At 41.0% G+C, this 25,617-nt stretch overlaps 1 protein-coding gene across 2 annotated transcripts in view; it reads right to left on the bottom strand.

The window, feature by feature from the left end:
- Positions 1-554: 554 nt before the first annotated feature.
- Positions 555-25,617, bottom strand: part of LOC148414847 (ski-like protein) — a 37,474-nt gene continuing 12,411 nt past the window's right edge. The window contains exons 3-8 of one of the 2 annotated variants that reach the window (XM_088430529.1): positions 10,638-10,742; positions 10,047-10,132; positions 8,339-8,484; positions 5,355-5,692; positions 4,484-4,714; positions 555-3,368 (exon numbers count right to left, since the gene is read on the bottom strand). In XM_088430529.1, the coding sequence (XP_088286655.1) occupies positions 3,102-3,368; positions 4,484-4,714; positions 5,355-5,692; positions 8,339-8,484; positions 10,047-10,132; positions 10,638-10,742 (1,173 nt within the window). In that variant the 3' untranslated portion in view covers positions 555-3,101. The remainder of the gene's footprint in view (positions 3,369-4,483; positions 4,715-5,354; positions 5,693-8,338; positions 8,485-10,046; positions 10,133-10,637; positions 10,743-25,617) is intronic. The other variant, XM_088430530.1, reaches the window with a different exon arrangement.

Below are 25,617 nucleotides of genomic sequence, written 5' to 3'. Positions count from 1 at the left end.
TCCCTCATGTTTTGAGGGGATTTTTTTTTTTTGGCCTGGCAGTGCTTCACTGGACACACAATGTAGTGTGTATTTTTAGCATGTTCATTCACACACTCCAAACACTCTTGTGAGGTTTAAATTTAGCAGAAAACATTGTACTACTTTTGTCAACTTTGTTGACACGAGATCGAGGTGGTTTTGTTCATAGTCAATTTTCAATCGCAAGGTGATACAGAGTTAAGCAGTTATCCATCCACCCAGCGGGGCTCGAACCCAAAACCTCTGTGCATGTGAGGCGGATGAGGTAACCAGTCTTTCACCGTGCCATCTCTAATCAATGTGACCAGAACTTATTTTTTTTTCTTTCAATTCATTACAATGGGCATCAATCAAATGTGGATCTTCATTGGTCACAATTTATTGGTTAGCCTGGCCCCTATCGCCGCGCTCGAACAGTATATTCGCTCATCCTTAGTGAGGAGCTTAGATGAGTTTTCAATATTAATAGCGCTTTAGTTTATTTAAGATGTTGAAATTCGACGTGTGAAAATGATCAGCAGCAGACACGTGTCGATGGCTTGACACTACAGAACTTTACTTGAATTGGATCCAAGTTCTTTGTCTATACACAAGGTCATATGTACAAGGTGAGAAATGAAAATGAGCAAAAAGAACAGAAAAGTAAAAACAAAACCCAAGAAAACACACTAAGGTACAGAAGTGAGGTATTATAGAGCTAAAACGCATTTACAGGTCAGGTCATATACTCATCATTATTAAATGATTGAACAGTTAGTGTCCTTTGCATTAAAAAAAAAACATTTTATATATATATATATATATATATATATATATTTATATATATCACAACATGAGGTAGGAGATCAGTGTCTCGAGTCATGCAAAGAACAAATCTCATCACATGGTTATTGGCAATGGTAATATTCATACACAGACACTGCAAGTCATGTTTCAGCATTTTGTGGTGGCATGGGGGAAGCCCCGTATATGTGTGTATATATATATATATATATATATATATATATATATATATATATATATATATATATATATATATGTACATATACACATACACACACACACACACACACACACACTGTATATGTGTAAATATTTTTAAATCTATTTATTTCTGTACCTATTTATCGCTCACCAGTGATGGGCTGGACGACAAAAGCATGCCACCTCAGAGGAAAGCACAGGGGTTCCCAAACTCCAAACTTGCCGATTGTCATTCTTGTTGGGAATTCACATCTCCTGTCTTTTTTTTTTTCTTTCTTTTCTTTATTTACATTATGCGGCAAGGTTGCGTGAAACCCTATTGGCGGATATGTAAAAGTCATTGTGGTGGACAAACTTTGCACGGGTGTTAAAAAGAAAAAAACAACACTGTACAAAAACATCTATGTTGTAACACTGCAAAATGTAATCCATAGTTAAAGGGGCGGGGCTTCCCTTTCACTTCAAACAGCAGGCCCCTTGTGTAGGAAATGTAATCTTGTTCTGATGAATAAGGACAAAAAAAAAAACACTAATACTGAATATGAATTCAGTGGCGTCAAGAGTAAACAGCATTTCCAAGTAGCTGCGCAGTCATCCTCACTCACACACACTCACACTGACCTTATATTTAGCCCTCTTCCCAACCCATGATTTTCAAATTTGCACAAGTTCATGCACAGAAGCCTTAGTGGCTCATTATAATTATTATTCTACGAGCATGTAGTCATGTGACACAAACATGAGGGGCAGCAAGACATGCAAAAAATATATATATTTTTTTGTCATTTTGTTGCACATTATTGATGAAGTTAAATATTAAACCCAGCATCACATGGGATTTTTCATGGTTTCAATTCTAAAACCTCAGCAGAAGTTATGAAAAAGGCCACAAATGTACACACATCTTTTTTTTTTTTTTAAATCTTGTATGGCCTTTGGTGGATTTTATAGAAAAAGTGACAGGAAGTAACCCCACACCCGCACTCATAAAAGACCAGAGCAAAAGGTGACGATAAATAGAATTTTCCTCCACATCCACTTGACAAGTTTGCATATTTTTGCAAAGATCCCAAGCAAAAGTCATTTTTCTCCCAGTTCTATTCTTATAACCTTCAAAAAATTATCCACAGAAGAGTATATATTAATGACTAGTGTATGTACAAAGAGAATAGAAATCTTTAGTTTCATATTATGTTAAATACTTTTTTAAAGGTTTGTCTCCCCGATGACTTGACTTGTGACGATCCTTAAAATCTGCCTTCGAGATGGAACACAGTGGAATGTCTTATCAATTTGCATTTGTAGCAGATGCATAAAAAGAGCTCCTGCGCCTCCGTTTTACATAATATCAGCCATTATTTTTACACACACGCACACAAACAGACACACAAGCGCGCACACATACACCCACACGCACAGGGAAATGGGGATCTTTTTAGAGGCAATAAAAAAAGCACTTTTTGCCAGGTAAGGTGACAAAAATGTAGTGCTGTCTGCCTCCCAAGCTGCTCTGGTACAGGCCCACTTGTCCAAGTTGGTTGCTCGGGGCTAGCATCCCCCCCACAGAGTGGCACCCATCCTTCAACTTTGTTCAGTCAAATCAAGGGGTGGGGCCGCAGAAATGGGTGGCGGCCCACTTGTGTTATCAAAAGCTGCCTTCATTATCCTCACAGAAAACACACAAACAAAAACAAAAAAAAACTTCATTCCTTTCCCACAGTCGGGCTACAGACAAAGGGTGGCAATCAGGTGGTCAAGTACACCGAAAAAAGGAGCACAGTGTTCATTTTGCGTAGGGGCGGAAGGATGCCACAGTGTTGCGGAGGAAGGACGGCTTCGTAAATAGAGGTGGCTGAAGTAGTTCTTCTCCATTGAGGGGGTCACCCGTCCATGAGGTGTGTGAAGGGAATGCCAACCAAGCAGCACGAATGGCGGTGGCTATAAATTGAAATCACATGCCAAACAAACCAAAAAGTCTTTAAATATTGTTTGCTGAGAGCAGAAGAACTACTGGTGGCATTAATAATAATATTAATAAAAAAGACAAAACTCTTTTTTACAAAAGTTCTACACTGAAAGCGGAGGAGGGCCGCCAGTTACTTTGGGGCTTCCGAGAAGGACGAGGAGGAGGAAGGGGAGGAGGAGGCAGGTGAATGGGCATTGGGGGGTCCGGTGGATGGGGTGAGGGGGGGTGAGGGACTGCCCCCGGCGGGGACGGCGGCGCCCGACTGGGCCATTTGCTGCTTGAGCTGGCCAATGGTGCGCTCCAGGTTCTCGCGCGCTTCCCGTTCCCGCCTCAGCTCGTCCTGCAGTTCCTGCCGGTCGGCTTCAGCGCGCTCCAGCCTCTGACGAAGCTCTAACAACTGGGAAGAGACAGCGAGGCGAACATCTCAGCAACATTATCCGAAGGACAACTCAACACGCACGTGACTTTATTGCCTCCAGACTGGCCAGAGATGACACTTTGAAACAGAGCGCTCAAAAACAAGCAAAAAGAATGAATATACTGTCTGTGTGGTCGAGTGGCAATTTAAAGCAGCACCACCATATGGCTTAAAAAATACATATATAATAATAACTTTTACCAATTATGGTTGTGCGGTACAGAAACATATATTTTACTGTATGTGGGTGTTCAAAATTGAGAGGAAGCACCTCGCTCTCAGGGATGACAATCATATGAACACAGTAACCACTTCAAAATTACATACAATGTCTCCCTATCCATCTAAAGGACGCAATCACACAAATAAGCACCCTTAAATAATAGCCAAGAATGTCAAATAACAGAAAAGGCTTCCAAACAAAATAAAGTCTATGACTTTTTCAAGAAGAAAAATGAGAAGATTTCTATAGAATGAAGTTGTGTCCACTGGTGCTTTAGAGAGAAGGTCAAATAAATGTCTCTTTGCAATAATACTGTATGTTATATGCAGTCACTCTAGTCCAAACAGAGTATTATGGTTGATATTGTGTGTGCAAACATGAATTAGGTAGTAAATTCCAACCGTCTCTTCCATTGCAGAACACCGATCTTTTGCCACATTTTCAAGTGAGAGCAGTGGCAAGATGGCTGATGCACTTAGGTTGATAAAACTGGTAGACTTTTCTGCTTAATTCATATTGCACAAACACAACATTAATCACAACGTCATGTTAAGACTACAAAGGGTGTATAGAACACAAAGTACTCAGGTAAAGAATGTTTTGGGGGTTGACTTCCCCTCTAAGTCCTACCAGAGTTATTTAGCCATTTTCATCGGTATAAAGTAAATTCTTTGTCTGTACTTTGATAACTAAATTATTTTTCATGTCAAATGAATAGTTTTAAAACCATATTTTTCCACTTCCTGGTGGCTGACATCCCATGTACTCAGGGCAAAGCTTGAAAACATCACATGACCTAATCCAGAAAACAGGTCATTGGTCATTGCCCAAGCCTATCAAGTGAGAGCTCATATGTACTGTGAGATAATACCTGTGCAGTGTAATGCGCCTCCTGTTGGCGCTGGGCAGCAGGTTCACAAGCGCACGCCTGCTGCCGTAGCTGCTCCAGACGAGTCTCGAGCTCCAGCTGCTCTTGGCGGGCTTGGCCGAGTTGGCGCGCCTGCTCGCTGTGCACCGCCTCCAATTCAGTGCGGAGTTCCCGCTGCTCCGCGCTCAGCTCGCGTAGCCGCGCTGCCTCACCTCCGCGCAAAGCCTCCAGCTCCTGCGGATGGGAACATACGTTAGCCACGTCTATCATGTGTAGATCCACAAAGAAAGTCCCCGAAAGTTAGGAGTAAAAAAGACACAGAAATCTAGCATTTTGGTTTGAAGCCGCCATTTTCCTCCCGTTGCTGTGTTCATCTCTACAAATGTGCAAATAGCCATTTTTAACTATGTGCGTCCATGAAATTGCCAAAACAAAGTGAACGACTATGCAGGAAGTTACACTACACTTTCTAAATAAATAGAAATAGAAATTTTGTTTAGAAAGGGGACCTTCTAAGACAAAGACGTTATAGTCTGATTTTCACAAAACAAATGCTGTTGTGATACAAGAGGATTCTATTCAATCCTACTCCTATTTTATGGTTAGTGATAAGAAAATGCATGGTTTTCTTGAAATTGACCACATATTGATATAAGTATTACCACATTCCTAAGCACCTTAAATACAATGTAACTATGTTTGTCCAAAATAAATGTGTTTGTTACAGTGGCTAATTTGTTGCAGTCGAAGAATAGCTCCAATTATCAAAAACTAATTCTTTCAGTGTTTTTAACATACTAGGCCAATAAAAATGATTGTGATTTTAACAAGTAGCCTTGTTGCTATATTTATCTGAGTGGGCATCATTTCTAACCATTTCCAATTGCAGCTGCTTGTGCAGGGTGGAGTTCAACTTCTCCTGCTGCCTGCCGTACATCTGCATGATCTCCACTACGATCCTGTCCTTGTCGTCCTCCAGCCCTCCCGTCGTCATGTTGACGGCGCATGCCGCGTCCTCGTCGGCCGGCTCCGTCACGGGAGGCGGCGATGCAGAATGAAGAGAAGGAGGAGGAGGAGGAGGTCTGCGGGTGAGGGCGGCTATCTTGCCGCTCAGGCTGCTTGTCTCCATGGAAACTGCCTGGGCTTGGCATTCCCGCTCGGCAGCGTGTTGCGATTTGGCATCCTCAGCCAGTGGAGGCGACGCATGGAGATCTAAGGAAGATGAGCACGATGAAGGGAGAAGTTAGAGAAGGAGGGGAAAATAGGAGGAACCAAGCCCAAAAAGTTCACATCTCCATCGAGGCAAAATTGGAATTAGGGAAGGTAAACGCGGCAGCTGGCTTTAAAACACGAGTGGAGCACGTTTGATTTTTCTCAAAGCAGACAGACGGACCTCCGAAAATAATTTTAAAAAAAATATTAACAAAATCTAGGATAAATTAATGCAGCAAAACACTTATTACTGTACATGTTTAGTTTCATAAGCTTAAAGAATGGCTCAGGCTACCATACTTTGCCCATCCGTGTTTTAAAATGGGACTGCGAAGGTATCAAAAGCTGCACCTTCTTTTCCTTGTCACATAGCGCATGTGTTTGACATAAATAAATAGCGCATATAGTACATGCCAAACACGAATAGTAGTGAGACGTTTTGATGGATCAAAAGGAGGTAGAATAGCAAGAGTGGAAGGTATGCAGAGCGACAGGCAAGAAAAAGATGAGGAAGAAGGAACAGACTTTTGAAAATTCAACCCCCAAAACCAGCTTTCTGTCCGTTAGCAAAATAAAATGAGGTGAGCATGTCATTTATAAGTAGTAGGAAAACAGCCTAAAAAAGGTATGCCAGAAAACAAGTAACAAGTCCGGTTTGAAATTGAAATTTGCCATTGTCGTTGTCATTGTCAAGTTTACTTTTAGTGCAAGTTTACTTTTGTAGCACCCTCCTTCAATAGAAATGTCAATTTTTCCGAGCAACATGAATATAGAATTGTGTGCCTATGACTAAACACATATAAAAGTACAAGAACCCAGTGAAGTCTCCCTTTTTTTTGTTTGTAGTGGCTATTTTACCTGATTAAAATGTGCTTGATAGTACAACCCAGAGACAGGTAGACTCACCAATGTGAAATTTAGTAGGCATGTCTCTCAAGAATGACACAAAAAAAGTCTCACTGACATTGGTCATTTACGTGGGGTGCCTATAGGGCCACAAAAAAAGTCTCAGGAATCCATACTTGGAAATGACATTGCGATTCCACCATTTTGGTTTGAAGTGGCCATTTTAGCATCTGTGGGACAGGATGAGGAGTGAAGAAAGTGACAGCACACTGCGTGGGAGGCGGAGATGAGGAAAAGGTAAAAGGATGGCAGGAGAAATGCTCGGAGAGACAGGCTGGAATAGCAGATACATTCCTGTGATTGCTATTAACACACACATACATACTCACATGCACACATTCATACAAACACAGTAAGAGCAGAAAAGGAGGTCGCTGCCACCCCTTTGCTCATCAATAGTGAGGTAACCCCCTAACCCCCCCACCACAAGTCTTTAAGTGAAGGTCAGCAGATGATTATGTGCATAGCTGCATGTGTGCGAGCATGTGTGTATATGTGCGGTTTACTGTTTACAGCGCACGTGCGTCTCTTTCATAAACATGCTTGTCTCTCCCGGTCACGTCGTAAGAACGTAAATAGCTTGTGCTAGCTCCTGTATATGTGTCATTTATTCACAAACATGCAGCATATACACTGCTGGCGAGCAGACTACCAACATATATGCAGCCGCAGCTCCATTTACACCCAATTGCGTTCGTCACCTTAATTTAGTGAGTATTTTGGTAAATACATTGCTAGCTCCAATAAGACACCTCTCTTTTCTCATCTGGGAAAGCCAACGGCGCAAGTCAATATCAGATACAGAAGGTTTATCTAATGTGTCTATAAGAGCTCAGTTGCTGGCCAAACCAGCAGTGGAACAGGAAGTTCAACTAGTCTACTCAGTACACAAACAAAAAGTAGCCTGCCCTTTGATGAAACAAAGAAAAACACAGATTTTTTCCTGAACAAAGGTCACACTGGTAACATTGGTTGTCTGCATCCTTGCTTTCCTATAGAGTAAACATTTATTTATTTAATTCTATTTATAAGAACAAAGCAAATTTGTTTTATGTGAAAGAATAACATTCACTTCTTTCCAAGAGTTGCTGCCGCACTGGTATTTATAAAATGAAAACGTTATTTGACTGTGTACATTTTTTTTTTTCGTGAGGGGCAAGGGTATCTTATCATTTAGATTGGGCTTTGGTAGCAGAGGGTCATGTGCTCAACTCTCACTGCCCTTGAGCAAGGCACCATCACCGCCCTCCAGTGGGGCAGGAGGGTTTTGCATGTCTCCTTCACTCAGAATCTCTCCCTGCATGTATCTTCTGAGGTTATCCCTCAAAAAAAATATAGAGCAGAGTGTAATTTCAACTTGAGGGATTATGAATTATGATCAATTAACTATAATGAAATAAATTAAATGAATTGCAAAACACTGAGATTGGCGGTCAACTAGTTCAGCACCCTGTCTATTGCCGGAAGACAGCTGGGATAGGAGCCAGCATGCCCGCGACCCCCGTGAGGATACGCGGTCAGGATAAATGGATGGATAGATGGATTGCGAAACATATCGCCAGCAGTGATTTTGTTTCATTTTAAATGTCATTGAATGTGTTCCAGTTTACACAAAATAAAATCAAGTCTATGTTTTGCATTTTGCTCCCCAATTGTGAACCAGAACTGTGGCTTTCAAAACCAAAAGCTTGATTTTTGGCATAGAATGACGCCACCTATTTATCACAAGTTGCTACTGACCCATGGGAGGCTCATCATGGTGCGGAGGCGCTCCTCGGCCGTAATGGTGCTTGAGCAGTGCGCCGAGCATCTCGGGGCTCATCTCCGCTTCTCTGCGCAGGGACACATTGGGAGCCACCATCTTATCGTAAGTATACAGGTAATAGCTATAGAAATCAGAGAGGGAAGAAATTAAAGATTAAACACAGGTACATATCAGTTAAATGAAATATACACTCTGAGGCCGCTTTAATTAATTCCGTTTGTTCATAATTGACTGATGCCGGCTTTTTGTTACCCTACTCATCATCGCGAGCAAGCGATGTCACCTTTCACACTCTCATAAAACCTTGAATTATGGACTTTGCAGAGATGACATGCAACATATACACGCGCCGTAATTCACGCTACACGGGCCATAAAAAGAGCACTGGGGCTGAATATTGGGGTAGGTCTTATCTTGAGTTTACACCGACTCCGCCTAAACAGACCTTGGGCTTATCACAAACATCCAGGTGGCACTATCTGCTTCTTTGCTCGTGGTATCCCTGCTCCCTCAACCACCACCACCACTACCACCACCACCATCATCATCATCATCATCACAAGCACCCCTGCGGACAGAGCTGATGCTGGCACGGCAAAGTAGGTTAAGCAGAACAGTGGCAACCCAGGCCTGATTGAATAATGCACAGCCGGGCTCATAGTTGACAAATGCGCCGCTAATGGACATTGAATGAGACGCTAAGTGCTACCGATGTATTGCGAGAGGTTCCTTATGGCGCTCTACAGTAGACATGCTTGCTACAAACTGGTGCACGATGGATTGAGGTAGTGGGGTGGTGTATAGTGTGTGACGGTCATGTGGCCTTGGTGGAGTGAGAAGTACGAGCGTTAATCCCGTCGACGTCAAACAATTGGCGGAGTGCTGCATGGTCAGCGCGCCGCGCAGGTCACGAGCAAGCCGGGGCAACGTGCGGGTCGGCCGCTTAAATCTGAGTGGGATTATGCTGCAACGCAAGAAGGTGGGAAAAGGATGAAGCCAATTTGAATCAGTTTTCTTTTATGAGTTTTATGATAAAAATTATATATATATATATATATATATATATATATATATATATATATATATATATATATATATATATATATATATATATATCGTCTACGATGCAGCTATTTACAGGATTTGTGTAAAAAAAATGTAGGAAAGTTTTAATCAATCAATTAATTTGATTGAGAATTGAATTCATACATCAGTCCCTTTAGTGCAGTGGATATTGGGAGGTAATCAGTGTTTCAAAATGAATATAGATACAACACAAAATTAAAACAAAGTGCACTTAGAATTCGAACTTACCATTTACGTCAATTTACCATGACTATCGCTGGCAGGCTTTATTCACTAACTCCATAAGATTATATTGTGTACCAGGAAATTGAGTTACTGATGACAATGTGCACCCATATACATACAAAAATAACATGACAAAAACATAAAAAAAACAAAAAAATAAAGGCATACAACATTTTGCAAAAGCGTCACTATAACACAATTCAGCAATAAATTGGTTCATGTTCCATTTCATTTGCTTTTATTTTGAAATACATACTGTTCCTGTCATGGCATTAAAAAGTATTAAATTTGCTGATAACTGCTCTTAATTTTAACATACCCCCTTAAGTGCCATTACATACTTCCAATGTTTTTTGTTTTTTGTTGTAGTACCTGGGGTGGACCAGGGTGGGGTGTCCCGGCTCCTCCTTGATGTCTGGGAAAAGTTGATTGTATACCACCGCAGGAGACATTTTACCCTGCAGTTAAAAAAAATAAAAGAAAACAAAAAACATACAGTGTTGGACAGAATGATGTTTGGAAAAGGTAATTAGGTGCATGTAAACACTATGTGGAGACATAAAGCAGGAAATGGGCTGCACTGGCAGGATTGTAATCTAATAGAGCTAATATACCATGCCAGCAGACGCGGATGAGGGATCACCTGCAGAACACTAAGCAACTGTGTGTGTGTGTGTGTGTGTGTGTGTGCTTGTGAAAAAGAGATAATCATGATAAAGAGCTTAGAAGAGCATCTCTGCAGCTGTGTTATTCTCTGTGTGTGGATGTGTGTGCTTGTTGACAAATTACACAGCGTAGGCACGTGCCATCAGAAAATGTCTGGCTTTTGTGAGCGTGTGTGTATGTGTGCGTGGTAGCTGACCCAGAGAGCTGACCCATATGTACGGGAGGGCGGCGGGAGCAATGGGAGGTGATGGATGAGAGATTGCAAACTGGGAGGGAGGGGGTAGCCATGAGACTGACCTTCCTCATGGGCTCAGCTTCAGCCAGCTTGCCGTTGGGGGAGCAAAGGTCCGTGGAGGATTTGCGCGTTCGGTCCTCCTGGTCTTCATCTTCTCCAGCCGAATTCTGGAAGGGAGAAGAAGAAGGGGTCACGTCAAGGTTAAACAAGATGTCAGTGTACATATAGAATCCTCAAGTCAGTTTTCATATCGATCAGTAGCAATACTTCTTCAAAAAAGCTACATGTCACAGTGGAAGCGTGACATATGTGAGTCATGACGCCAATGTTGCACATGTATTTTTTAAGACCTTTTTTCCCTGCTTACAAATGCTGACCGGTTGTTGGCAAAGCATGGGAGAAGACACCAGCTTTCACTTCAATGACTGAAACATATCAAGCCATCAAGATTTGTGCCAATAGCTGCAAACAGCTTTTCAATTGCTTTCCACTGTCGCGACAACTTGGGCCTTTCCCACTAGAGTGACCACCGTCTGTGACCTCATCAATGCACAGATAGGAACGATGCTGATGGCAGCCCGGTAAAGGACAAGATAAAAAGGAACTCATTCGATAATGGAGGACAGGGGAAGGAACGACATTCAGGAGGTAGAAAATGGAGCAGAATGTCGTTGAAAAACCGAGCGAGGTGTACGAGAGTGAACGAGGCCGCAGAGGAAGCTCTATGAATAAAAGAGGAGAAAAGCAGAGCCGGCTGCCATTACGCGCTGCTGTGCGTGTGATTCATTGCTAGGCAGGCCACAACGCAGCTGGGAGTCTCTCTCAATGTGAGGATGTGCTATATATTATACACTATAGATGCGTGTGCGAGTGCTGGATCTTTATGATTCATTATGTCAGCTTCTTAGTCTGTGAGTCGGTGCGTGTGTGTGCTTCGTAAATACTAGCGGTGGCGCCTCTGCGCATTGGTGTTTTCACAAATTCAGGACATGCTCTGCAAGAGGCCTGAAGGAGCTGATGATCCACTCTCCACTCTATTATACAACTATAATGAAATAAAATTGCCATTCCAATAAGCCTAACAGACAAGTAAGGAAGGAACAACAGGAAATACTAATCAGCAAAGCTATTTGTATTAGAATATGGTGAACAGAAAGTGAAAAACCAGGACAGTATCATTTCGGTAAAAATCTAATATGCAAGATATTCTCAGCAGGAACTAATTAAAACAAATGTAATCACACTCAATCTGGTGACCACTGGTTGTGTTTTAACAATGGCTAATGCTACAAGTTATCTTGGTTGACAGTTCAAAAGTGCTAAAGAAGTCAATACTCTTGCCATTTTCCAACTTATTTTGCCCGTTCTAACTGTTGTGCCAATGTAAGAAAAAAAAAAAAAAAGAGTTGACAAGCGGCTGTTCTGATTTTGGGTTGCGAACTAAATTATAAAATGCTCCCATGTACTCCCCACAAAGTGCTCATGGACTCGCCATTGCTGTTACGTGCATTGAATGAGCATTTCTAAAAGCACCTGAGATGTCCCACTGTGTCAGTGGCTATTGAACCCTCTTTGAACCAACTGCCAAATGTGAGTCAGGTGCATGCTTTCGCTTTTTGCAATTGTCTTGCTGACTGGACTAAGAGGAAAAAAAGAAAAAGAAAACAGGATGCCAGAATAGGACCCGCGTAAAATACACCAAATGTGTATTCACAAAATTTTCCCCACTCTTTTTTTTATTCTCGCTCACTTCCGCTCTTTAAAGAAAACCGCATCTTCCTTGACAATCACACCACACGATTTGGTTCAATAAAAGCAATACAGTGCCGTTTACCACATGTAAAGCCTCACAACCTGATGCAGTGTTTCCTTTTGTAGCTTAAATAAATGTGCAGGTGCGAGTCACAAACTGATCATCTATTTAAAATGTGTGCGTTGTCAGGGACAGTGGTGTATTTACAAAGACGCACATGAATGAGCGTGTGTTTGCACATGTAACAGCCTGGAGGCATATGCACAGCCAGGTGTGTGTGTGTGTGTGTGTGTGTGTGTGTGTTGCTACACGCTGTGTGTATGTGCAGAGCGAGGGGGCTCGTCTATTTATGTTGAATCCTGATTGGCTGGATTCTTTCTTTTTCTTCCCTACTGCAGTAGCAGAGCGGATAGGCGGGGGAGGGCGGGAGAGACTCCGGTCCAGAGACTGATGGAAACGACGGTGAAGCCACTGCAGTGGTGCGTTGTAGGAGCAGATCGGGTAGTGCATGTATATGTGCGGCGGGAGGTAACAAAAACAAAAGCAGAGGCGCGGATGTTAACGACAGGTCGCCCAGTGGTCGTTTTCTGCTTGACCCTCATGACAGCGTGCGTTGTGCTGATGAGACAGCTAATTAAAGTGCACACCTTTGTGTGTGTGTGTGTGTGCATTTGGTCTTTATGAGGACATGTCACATGACATGTGTGGCGAAGGACACTGGGGCCCATCTTCTAAGCACTGAAGGTTAAAGCTGGATGTTGAATGGCTCATCAAGAGCGCCGCTTTACTGACTGAATAAAAACATGTTTCTTTGTTCTTAAGTGATTTTTAAATGTTTTGCTGCAAAACTAAGACCGGAGAAAAAATCTACTATGCATGATGGTAGTTGGTGAAGGCCATTACAGAAGCAATCATGATTAGCGTTGACATTTCTACGAACGACAAGTAATGGAAAACGTAATGGTGAAATGCATGGCTAATTATTTACATCGACAGCATTCAGAACTTTATTTTATTTCCCTGACATTGTTCTTTAAACATCAAAAATGCTGAAACTAAATCAAGAGGATACGATTCATTGTTTCTAAGGTAAGGTAAAAAAAAAAAAAAAAGTATGTCGGTTTAGGGTTCATTTCCCCCATTTCTATAGCTCACATATATCAACGTAGTAGTAAATTAATCATTTACTGCAGGGGCTTTCAGTCCTTGTCCCCGAGGGCCAGTGTCCTGAATGTTTTGTATGTCTCCCTTTGCAGCACACCTGACTCAAATGATCAGACCTTCTGCAGATCTTGCTGATTGTCTGATCAGTTGAAGCAGGTCTTTTGCAGCAAGGAGTCAAAGAAAACATCCACCCTCTAAAACCTCTATGATTGAAATCATCCCATTTACTGTCTGTGTTAAGTGACTCACCATCAGTTGTGGCATCACTCACCAGACCGGGCCTGCTAAAGTCACATGCAGGTACAGAAACTACAGTGCTGCTTTGTACTTCATCCTCTTTCATATGCATATACGGTATTTTGATATTACAATATATGCATGTGACTTGAAAATATACAGAGTTAAAAGTTTGGACCACCTTCTTCAATGTGTTTTCTTTATTTTTATGACTAGTTACTCACTGAAGAAACTTTGATATGATATCAAAGTTATGGATTGACACGTGGAATTATGTACTTAAAAAAATTAAGTAACTAAAAACATGTTTTATCGGTAGCTCGGTGGCGCAGTGAATAGCACATCCACCGCACAGTTATAGGGACCAAAGTTCAAATCCACCTCCATCACACTCCAAAAACATGCATGACAGGTGAATTGGACATACTAAATTGTCCTTAGATGTGATTGGGTGCACGGATGGTTGCTCATCTATGTGTGCCCTGCAGTTGGATGGCAACCAGTTCAGGGTGTCCACCATCTACTGATTTATGTCAGCTGAGATGGCATCAGCAAGCCTGTGACCCTATTGAGTATAAGTGGCTCTGGAAAATGGATGGATGCAAAACATGTTTTACATATATTCAAGTTCCTTCAAAACAGCCACTATTTGCTCTGATTACTGCTATGCACACATTTGGCATTCTCTAGTCACCTGAAATGGTTTTCACTTCTTATCAGTGTTAATTAATGGAATGTCTTTCTTTATTCCTGAGGTTGGGACATTCAGAGAGGTTGTACAGAAATCAGGTTACTACACAGCTGCATACATGTTAAAATTCATATGATAGTCAACTGTTAAAATTCATATTATGGCTAGAACCATGCAGCTAAAGAAAAATGAGTAGCCATCATTACTTTCAGATATAGAATGAGAGGATGTGACTAAACATTTGGCCTGTAGTGTCGATAAATGATGAAGAAAAAAAATGTAGTTTATACTTTGCGGGTTTTGTCTAATGCAGGGCGCTGTATATTGCCATGGCAAGGAAAATTGATAGCTGGCCGCATCACAATGTCTACATCTAAAAAAGGAAAACATAGTGAAACTTTTAATTAAAAAAAAAAAAAAGAAAATTGTACCAATGTTTTGTTCCCCTTTTCTGCAGAAATCATCATGTTTAACAGTATTTGTTAATGTGTGAGTTACCATGCAGTAGACTATATGTACTTGCATGTCTATATAAGCAGTAGAGATATTCCTGTACATGTGTGGACTTGGCTAATGGCTGCTCGTGAGATTCCAGTTTACCTGACAGTTGACGGCTTAACGCCCACCACCCACTCTCCCGTCAGACAAATGCACACACACAGCTCTGCTCGTTATTCCCGTTGGCCAGTGCTGGCTTAATGAGTGTGTTTGCACACCTCAACACAACTGTCTCATCGAACAATGTTGCCCGCCGCACTCTTACTCCCCCCCCACCCCAGCATGTTTTTATTAACAAACATCATTTTATTCTAATGTGCCATAAAGAAGCACCTCTCTAATGTGGGCTGCTAACACACACATGGAAACACACTCGAAAACTGGCACACACACACATGTCTCCAGCCCTTGTTGAGGCCTAACCTCGCCTTGTGACAATGTGGATTAGCATTCCACACACTCGCTCGGCTGAACTCTGCCCTGTTGTTCCTAATCACCAGCAGTCTGCCTGCCTGCTGCTGCCACACACACACCCACACACACACGCACACACACATGCATATATATACACACTGTGCAGCAGAAGCTCGATGAAACATACTGCCCTAGACAGACTTGGCCATGTGAACGTTGACGGTGACCCATTTCCGCTGCCTCGGCATATTCCCCAGACCATTAGTACACGTGACGCTTCCGCAGCAGACAACTTTATTGGAGCAGAAAGATGTTTGTGTAGTGTGTCGACTGTTAAATACTACAACAGCTACAACTAAAACAACAATCAACAAGGATATTCTGGCAAGTGGCGTTGATTGCACTATGCAGAATCTCCAGCATGGCAGCCTCAACCAGTCTGATGTTTCATGACTTCCTGTCGATCATCTTATTTGTCAGTGAAGCAAGCAGGTGTGTGTGATGCAGGCAAGTAGTGCACACATCTGCATTGACACACTGCCATACAAGCAAACAAGTACCGAGGTCAAGATCCTACTCCCTCACGTGGATCCATACACACGCAGTTATAAATACCCATGCAGTCTTCTTGCTGAATGTATAATGGATGTAGACAGTATATATACACTGTATACATAACAGACATACAAAGAGCAGTCAAGTGGAAAGGAAGTGCGTGTGTGTGTGTGCATGTCTGACTGGAGGACAGTTCTAGTTGGTCATTTAGAAAGGAATCATGCCAATAATCCATCACTCGTTTGTGTGACTGTCACACATTTTAATGTTAGAACTTAAATGATGATCAAGGAAACGTTTAAATAGCTTTTTATGGCCATGATTGGCGTTTGGGTTGCGGTGCAAGGTTGCACGTTATGTAGTGTGTGTGGGTGTGTGTGTCTGGCGAAAATGAAATAAAACCTACCATTCATAAATATCTTATCTCAGGTACAATAAAAAGGGAGCATGGACCTTCGGTTTGAACTTTCATCTCAGAAGCATCGCATACATACTGTACACCTCTAGTTATTCACCAATGAAGGTCTCCTCGAAATGACTGTAAAATGGCAACATCATACCAAGATTGCAGACGTCACGATATTGAGGCCGTAAATGTACCTTGATATTGGTGTGACTAAGTCTCAGTACAAAATAATGAGGCCTTATGCTTCCTTTGTTTTGACAAGTGATAGACATGTCTACCAAATGTCCTGTTGTCAGGGGAAACTGGCTTTGGGTGTTCACTTAAGCCACCTCAGATGGCTTCAAACCAAAAATTACATACATTATGTACTTCTTTTTTAGGCATGGTTCTTCCGACTTCTTTCTGTGGGGTGACCCATCATAGATAAGTCTGAATTTTAATAAATCGTGTTACCATATAAGCATTTCCAAAAGCCATGTAAAGGGCCGCATTATAGCAAAATGACCTATTTCCTTTGGTATTTCACGCATGCTGTCAGATTTTTTTTGTGCATCTACTCATGACAGACCCTTCTATCAAATGTTATGTTGCTAAATGACTTTGGATGCAGAATTTTTCAGTTTCATGACTAATGAATACAATTGATGTTACTGAGTGAAACTAACAAAACACTGTCACCTGTAGAGTCTCTCCCTGCTGGCCCTTAGGACCTATTCATGCGCGTGGCATTCAGGAGGAGGTCACAGCAGCAGACGGTTGCTTGTTTTTCTAAGCGTCTTGTCAAAAAGAGGAAGTGAACTTTATTTGGGTGCGCTTTTGCTGGAAGAGTCGCCCGCAGAGACGTGGTCACGCCCTGTCTGCTTCCACCACATCCTGCTGCAGTCCGGTGGGCCGTGTCAGACGCCAAGTTGTCGAAAAACACACTTCCTGCCTTAGCTGCTTGACACATCACGCACGGAAGAACTTTCTTTTTCCCCCTTAACCAATCTACAATTTGCATCTACATATCCTGCGGTAGACATTGACCATTTTAAAAGCGTTTTGTGACATGCTGCACTAGTTAATCACCTGCAACGGAAAGCTAAAGATGCCTTTGAAAATTGATTACAGCGCTAACGATAGACATTCAGGTAGTTGCAGTTCCGTTTAAGTGCTCCTGGTGCCTTCTGTATTTTTAACTGTTGCTGGCTTAAAATAAATCAAGCAGAAAACCGGTACAATGCTACATGGTTATTATCTGTGCTGAAAGCACGAACAGGATATATTTTATTGATATTTTGACAACTGATTTGGCAAATAACCCTTCCATCTGGCTGCTTTATACATAGTGGCCCCACCTGCCCCTCCCACGCCTTTCATGCTCACACTAACAGACACACAAGAGATCTTAATCCAATAAGCCATTTATCCTCGGACTGGGAACGACACTTTGTTTCAGAAAATCAATAAGAGGCTATGACGGAGGTTCATAATAAAGTGAAGCATTTACAGAAATATACTTTTTTAATGGGTTAGGCATGATGTTTTAGGGGGGCTTCATTAGCATAGCAAAGAGATATTTTTAATCTTCTAATATTTTGCCTTAAATGAAAATTGAGAAAAAGTAACGATGAGGGGAGGGGACAAAACTAAATGTGTCTTACACGTGAGGGGAAAGTCCAAACAGGTGGACAAACAGGAAGAAAATGGAGACGGCAGACAGGTGAGACTGATGTCATGCGACCTGATGTCTGTGCCGCCACCCCACCCCCATACAAGCGTGCGCACGCACGAAAATGCACACACACAGATAAGGAGTGTTTCATTACCGCCCGATTAGCTTTGGCTTCAGGCCCACTGGCGCATTTCTGCGCCACATGGGCGCTGTCAAGACTAGGGAAGGGAAATTCTAAAAACAAATGAAAGTTAACAGCAGCCTTGGACCAAAATGGCTGACTTCCTTTATCTTTTTGGGGATGGTTTCTTTGAGACCTTATTTGTGGGTCACCTCAAGAATGATGTTCCTAAATGATAGCATGTTGCTGCGTGAAATTGACTAATGAGGCTAAACAGACATGCCTACTGTATCAAGTTGCACTTTGCTAAGTAAAAGTGGCTATAAGGGATTGATTTTTTTACCCCAGGTAGCCATTTATGTCAAAATTAATACTTGAAACCAAAATGGGCATCTTCATGATCTTTCCAATTGAGGGTTCTTGAGACTTTTATTTGTCACCTCATTATGGAAATTCAGACCAAATTCCATCTAAGAGTTTAACTGGATCTGGGTGATGAATTAAAAGAAAGAAAAGCCTTTGCCTTTCATCTCACAAAAGCTTTTAATATATATTCAAATGATCGCATTATATTTTTTGGATTAATTTAGTATTGCTTTTGAAAAAATTAGAATAGCACCCACACATGCTGAAGCTCCTGCCAGGCATTTTTACAACCCAACCTTGTGCAGCCTTGCTATAACATGCGGCATGGCAAGTGCCTCAGTTATAAACGTAACAGTGTGCAATGTCTTGCTACTCTTCACTTTACTGTGGCACTTCAGTTTTTATATTCCAATGATCCATCACATAAAAAAGGATGGTCTCGATCAATTTTTTTCCATTCATCTCCCTCCCATCCTTTCTCTCAGTCTATTCCCTAGTGGGGGAGGTGGTGGCGGCTCACGTCGATGTCATAAGCAAGGGGAGTCATAATGATGTTAGCTCATGAATGGACAAATTGCCTGAGAATGCACTTTGTAGGCTGAACACACAACCACACATCATACACAATAAAATGTGACTGTATGAACTGTAAGTTCGATTGTAGAATGACGCTGACAAGAAGCAAATTCACCCTCTTCTTGATGAGTTATTCAATTCTGGCTCCGGCCTTCCTGTGTGGAGTTTGCATGTTCTCCTCGTGCTTGCGTGGGATTTTACTGGGTACTCTGGTTCCCTCCCACATTCCCCAAAACATGTATGGTAGGTATATTGGACACTCCCAAAACCCTTAGGTGTGATTGTGAGTGTGAACGGTTGTCGGACTATGTGAGCCCTGCGATTGGCTGGCAACCAGCTCTGGGTGTACCCTGCCTAATGCCCGAAGACGACTGGGATAGACTCCAGCGCCACCACGACCCTTGTGAGGAGAAGTGGTTAAGATAATGGATGGATGTTTTTTTCTGTCCATGTATTATTTCAACGTTATCCTTGTAAGTGCGACGACTTTTCCTTGCAAATCTATGAGCACATCTTCCTTAGTAACATTCTTTTTTATTGTAATACTAACTTTTTAAATCATAACTATTTACTCTTGAGGTTTGTCACATAACTAATGAAATTGCTGTCTTAAAAATCGCATATTTCACCACCTATTCTCGCAACTGCAAGCCTTTTGTGGTATTTTAGACATAACTTGGCCTTGTAGACAGGATGCCAAGAAGGAAGGTGGCCAAAGAAAGCGGGCATTCATTTTTTTCTTTATAAGATGAGGTTTATATGAGGTCATGTCTCGCTTTGCAGGTGCAGGATAATCTGACCTGGCCTTGAGTATGAATTATCCCATTAACAACAATAATTAAAATACAGATAATAATGACAACATGTCCAAGTTATGACGAGGGTCTAGACCGCAGCATGCTCCAGGCGGTAATGTTTGTCATTCCTACGGATGACTTCAACAATCACCACAAATTCTTTAACGGTTATGCTCATGACTGTTGCTTTGCACATATTCTATTCACAGAATTACTAACAAGGGAGTATTCAGAGAAGTCAGCCATGCTCCAGTATGTTTTCTATTTCTATCCATTGTTTTGTTCAGTTGTAAATTTGTGATGTTGGGACAAGTCAAATTTGTTTTATTTTCAAGATTTAAAAAAAATATTAATTTCTTGGGTGCTCACCTGTGTGCAACACAAACACACAGCAGCGTGTAAATAGCCATCAAACAAGGGGAAGACACAGGCGAAAGGCAGCCACACTTTATGCAAGAAGGTGCGGAGAATGAAGCCATTGGGCTCTTGTCTATGACGGCATTCGTCATCTGGGCCAATGTGGACGTAAGGGTCTGGAGACCTTCACTGCCAGAGGATACTGGTGAAGTCAGAGAATTGCAGAAAAAAAAAAAAAAGCGGATGGAACAAGACAGAGCCTGGAGAGCAGTAAGAGGAAGAAAGAGGGAGAGAGCAATGTTGCTAAGCAGACAGCAAGCCAGCACAGCTCTGTTTTCACGACACAAAATGGAGACGGTGCCAAGCACCTCTAGAAGTGTAGTTGTAATAAATGGCACGGCACAGGTCAAGGTCTAAAGGGCCCATTCAAAAATGTATTTCCTCACACTATTTCACGTTCTATTAAATTCAAGTCACGAAAAAAAAAACTCAGATTTCATAAGAAATTGAATTTCCAATGTGCCAAAGATAAGATTCCATCACTTATATGCATGTTTTTAAATGCGAAAAGCTTACAATACCAATTTACAGGCCCTTTAATCTTATTTCAGTGAGCTCTTTTTCAATGGGGAAAACAGCTCTCTGTGATACTCTAATTTATAAAAACATACAGTAATGACATAGTAATTGTCAATTCTCTTGGCTTCTCAATTAGAAGTAATCTTCATTCTTCACAAAAAATACAGTATAACTGGGAGACTGTAAAATGGTCTCACTAAGTCATGCTGTATTGTTTGTGTTCAGATAGCCGTTGCTTGAAAGGAAACAACACTGGCACATAGATGATAATTGTTAGCAAATGTTCCTGTAGCATTTCCCATTGTAAGTTAGAATTCTGATAGCATTCACTCTCTTCTGAAGAATACATATTTCTAATTATATTAAGCACTTGCTGTGAAGTGAGTTGAGACAGCTGGCACTATACAGCGCTCATATCAAAATGACAATAGCAAATAAAAAAAAAGAAAAAAAAGGCTTATTGATGGCTTGTATTGTGTGCCTTGAAAAATTCAAACATCAGGTAACATCACTTGTATCTCTGGCCATCACTATCACATGGGATTAAAAAAGGTAAGTGCTACCATAAAACATAGAGCACTATATGATTTTGTAGATCCATTTTTAAAAACAATTTTTTCATGAATTAATGGAAATTTAACTTGCATGTAGGTTTTTTAACTATTTCGATATTACAAGTTCTTTCCCAACTACTTTCCTGCTACGGTAATGTTAAATGTGAGCATAACGATTATCTGTGATGTAAGTGGTTGACGTCACATAATACTATTCAGAGCATGTTGAGAAAAAAAAAAAAAAAAAAAACGAGATGTGAGAGAATTAAATGCATCACAGACTCACAAAGAGAGAAAGTGAGAGAAAGACAGAGAGAGAGACAGACAGAGTCTCTCATCCATATTACATGCAGTGCTTGTTTGAAGCCTCCACTGCTCTCTCTCTGCTTGCCCCCCCCCTCCTCCCGCCACCCCAACCCAGACCACCCAGCACCCCTCAGGCAGGCCTGTCTCTCTGTCACACTAACACGCACGCACAGCTCCACTGCTGCAAATCCATCTCATTCTCCCTTTAAAAAGAGCTCAAGGACTAAGTACAATCACTTCCTGTGTGCTCATTTCATCTTGAAGTAAAAAAAGGTCCACTGGCACGATCCAGGGGATTTTTGTTCTTCTAGATCTCAAAGTCTGAATTAAGTCGCAAAATTAAGAAAAGTTGTATTATTATTATCATTACTATTATTATTATTATTATTCTTTTTATTATTATTATTATTATTACACAGATGGATCAAGCGGTGAAGTTTTTAAAAAGTTGGAGTACTAAAAAAAAAACATATATATATATATATATATATGAGAGATTGAAATCTAGTTTTATATATATATTGATATATAGTTGAAGAAACAGTTACATTTTACGAAAAGTCAAAAGTCATAACATGAGGAAAAAGCTCTAATATTACAATGAGAGGGAAAATGTTGTAAAAATTACAAAATGGTCATAATAATACGTTTAATTGTTTCCTGTCAGGGAAAAAGAAATGTATAAGCAAGATACAACATGATTGGTAGTGTGTAACATTGTAAGTAGGATTAGAAAAATTAAATTGTAATTTTCTGAGAAAAGTCACTATATTATCAGAAGAATAGTGTCATATGAGGCATAAATGTGAAAATATAGTTGTGAATTCGAGAAAGTTTCATCTGAAAGGAATAAAGTTGTAATCTTATGAAAAATAGGGTCAAATTGAATGGAAATGAAGTCGTAATTTAAGAGGAAAAAGCTAACAGTCACTTATTAGAAAAAGAGAGTATGAAACGTAATGCTGAGATGAACTGTGATAAATGAATGAAAAATGGAAATTTGACAAAAATAAGCTTGTAAAACGAAAGTCTATAGATGTTCTGAGCTCGTGTCAATCAAGTCACTTCCTATGCACATGTTGAGGCATGTTGACTATAAATGATTGAGTAAATGATTTGTAAATGTGTCCCGGGGCTGCTTGTAAACACTCGCCTCTTTAAACATTGAATGCAACAGTCAGTGTCTGCGTGCCTGAATCACGAGCTAAAATGTCATCAGGATTGAGTCATCGGAGTCAACCCACCTGAGCAGACGATCTAAAACGCATGAGAGTTGGATAATGATCAATCTTTGTCCCCGCCTGCCCCACGATGATGAGTGGAAGACGCGACCACAGAGTGACAGGAAGTGCATGCTCGTGTTCCCGTCAGTTTTTTTTTTTTTTGTTTTTTTTAATGGTGTGTTGCTGTGGGGTGTGTCTACACAGCTGCTTATCATTTTGTGTGTGCGTGTGTGCGTCTTTAATGACGGATGTTATCATGCTGAGGTCAGCGTCTGGCCTTGTGTCCTGATGATGAAGCAGCCGGGACAGGGATGTGATTCATCTCAACGGATTTGACGGCCGAGACAAAACGAAAAATGTCTGACCTTATGAAGTGTGCTTATCACAGCGGGCTGCTTAAAATGGCCACCACTGAGAAGTTATGCCCCAAGAAAGTTGACTTCAGTGGACTTGTTGTGTCAGAGGCGTAATAGTGCTGTACCCCACTGAGATAAGAAGAAGCATGGTGACATCAATGTGAAAATTGCTTTCAACATAACCAAATTGTCAAATTGCCACAGTATAGTGTCAAACTATTCACAAGGAGGACTTACTTGATGTCAGATTTTTTTTTGCCTTATGTACAATATCCGTGACTGGTAGCAGCAGCCAACACAAGTTCCTGGTACCTTAAAGCCTGTATCGGTTAGATACCGAATATCTCAGTATCGATACGCAACTAGAAAAATGACTTACTAGTGGTTAGAACCAGACAGCACGGTTGTCAAAATGTACCTGGATTATGCAGGATATAATTTTGCAGGATCTCTGTGTTAAAGGGGTTTTGGTGTATGCTTGAAGATTTGGCGATGTTTATGCCACAGCTACTCCCATGCAGTGCGACGCCGCTCAAGGGAGTCATCTGTCTCTGGTGGGGAAGGAGGTGCGCGCACACGCAAACATAAGTCTTATTGCTTCATTGCCCTGCGGGCTTCATGCTAGCTCATCTGCATCCTGTAAATAGAGCCGTGTTTCCCTGTGGATCCTCTTCCTCATGCGCCCGGTTGCACCTCTTTCCATCATACATGCAAATAAAAGACAATCTTCAAAAGTCATTCATCTCCACACGCGGGGCCAACTACAGCTAAGAATCCAAGTTTTAAACATGATTTCCATTCAGAACAGATCATCATCCCATTTTTAACAATCCTAAAAACCATTATATTCTCATTACTGTATATTCTCAAGATGAAACCTATTTTGGCATAACATTAGCTATTTGTCATTAAATTGGTTGCAATTTTATTTGCACAAAAATGGCAATTTGACTCAGAGATGATTGCAACTCTACCTCATACAGTAGTTTTATCATTTTAATCTTAAAACCGTCGGATGGGGTTTGTTATGTTTCTTGTTTATTTTGCACAAAGCTTCAAAAAATAATATTTTACTATTTTCTCAATCTATCGACTTGAGATTTATAATATGTGTTTCTTCTTTGGTGGAATTCAGTAACATTTTGTCACTTAAAAATAATATTGTTAAGTGATTCATATTTTGCCTTTATGTCAAGGGATTTTTTTTTTTTTATTTTAATAATTTGGTTTCTCAAAAAATTTACTTATTCTGTATTCGGAAGATCTAATGACTATTTTCACCAAAACTTAAGATTTTCTTGCAAGTTTCTTGGGGGGAATATTTTTCTATAAAAATTAATGTGGGTGAATTCAGAATCTTAGTGTAATAGCAATACGACTAATAATAAAAAAAAGAAATTGTTCTAGTCAAACTGTGACTTTCCACACAGTCCTTGAGGGATAACATTGCCTGTTATAAAGGACAGCAAAAAAAAAAAAAAAAGATGAAAAAGAATGAAAAAACAGTCCCATTTTTACAAGCTACTGTTTCACATTCACATCACCATACTGTTCCGAGATTTTTTAAGTAAGCAGTCAGTGAGTCATCCCCTTTGTGAGATAAGGATTTACAGGCAGGGTGAGGGTATTTCTCATGTTTAGTTTAACAAAGGTAAGCTGCAAAGCTAAGATGAAAAACAGAAAGAATGAAGATAACTAGTCTGACGAGACAATAGACTATTACGGAACATGCAAAATAAATTACAGGAATAAGTGGAGCGATGGGGATTCCCATAATAGCGAGGCCTGACTATCTCCCTTGATTTCGAGTTGTTTGCTGCATGCATAATTTATGAGCGTGGCGGCTGGGGCTTAACGTCTTGGTGGCGATCCATCGGGACTTGTGACACGCCTTTGATATCCGGTGCTCATCTTCCCCAACTGGGGGGGATAAAATATTAGAGAGGGACTCCTAAGTGCCTCTATGATACGGGTACATGGGCGCTCGCCACGGAAAAAGTGCCTCCTCTGCTCTCTGTTTCCATCTTCATTAATCAGCGCCCCTGTCGGAAGGGGGAAGGAGTCTTTCAAATGCAAACGCTTCAGTCCCGATTAAAAAGACAACCTGCTCTTGCGTCTCCCAGAGAGACCAGATAGACAACGCTTCACTTCCTTGTCAACAAATCGATTCATTACTGCCGAGACGCCTCGTTATTCAGACTTTGCGCCAAAACCACACCGGACGAGACTTCAAATGCGCTCCAGACTTTTGTTATTTTTGTGTTTGTCGCTAGCTTCCTAAGAGTCTTCTTTGAACTCTTTGCCAATTAAGCGCTTTCACTTTTTGCCAGAATCACACCCACACTGTATTTTCCCATACAGGGGCAGTAACGTGAGCTGAATTTGTAAGCAAAGTGCCTTTGTATTTAACCTATGCTAGCGCAATGATGAATATT

The sequence above is a fragment of the Hippichthys cyanospilos genome, chromosome 12 (genome assembly GCF_059441005.1).
Source record: "Hippichthys cyanospilos isolate Australia breed blue-spotted pipefish chromosome 12, RoL_Hcya_1.0, whole genome shotgun sequence".
In the NCBI taxonomy this organism is placed as follows: Eukaryota; Metazoa; Chordata; class Actinopteri; order Syngnathiformes; family Syngnathidae; genus Hippichthys; species Hippichthys cyanospilos.
The sequence above is the reverse complement of the archived record's forward strand: the minus strand, read 5'-3'. Positions and strand labels throughout refer to the sequence as shown.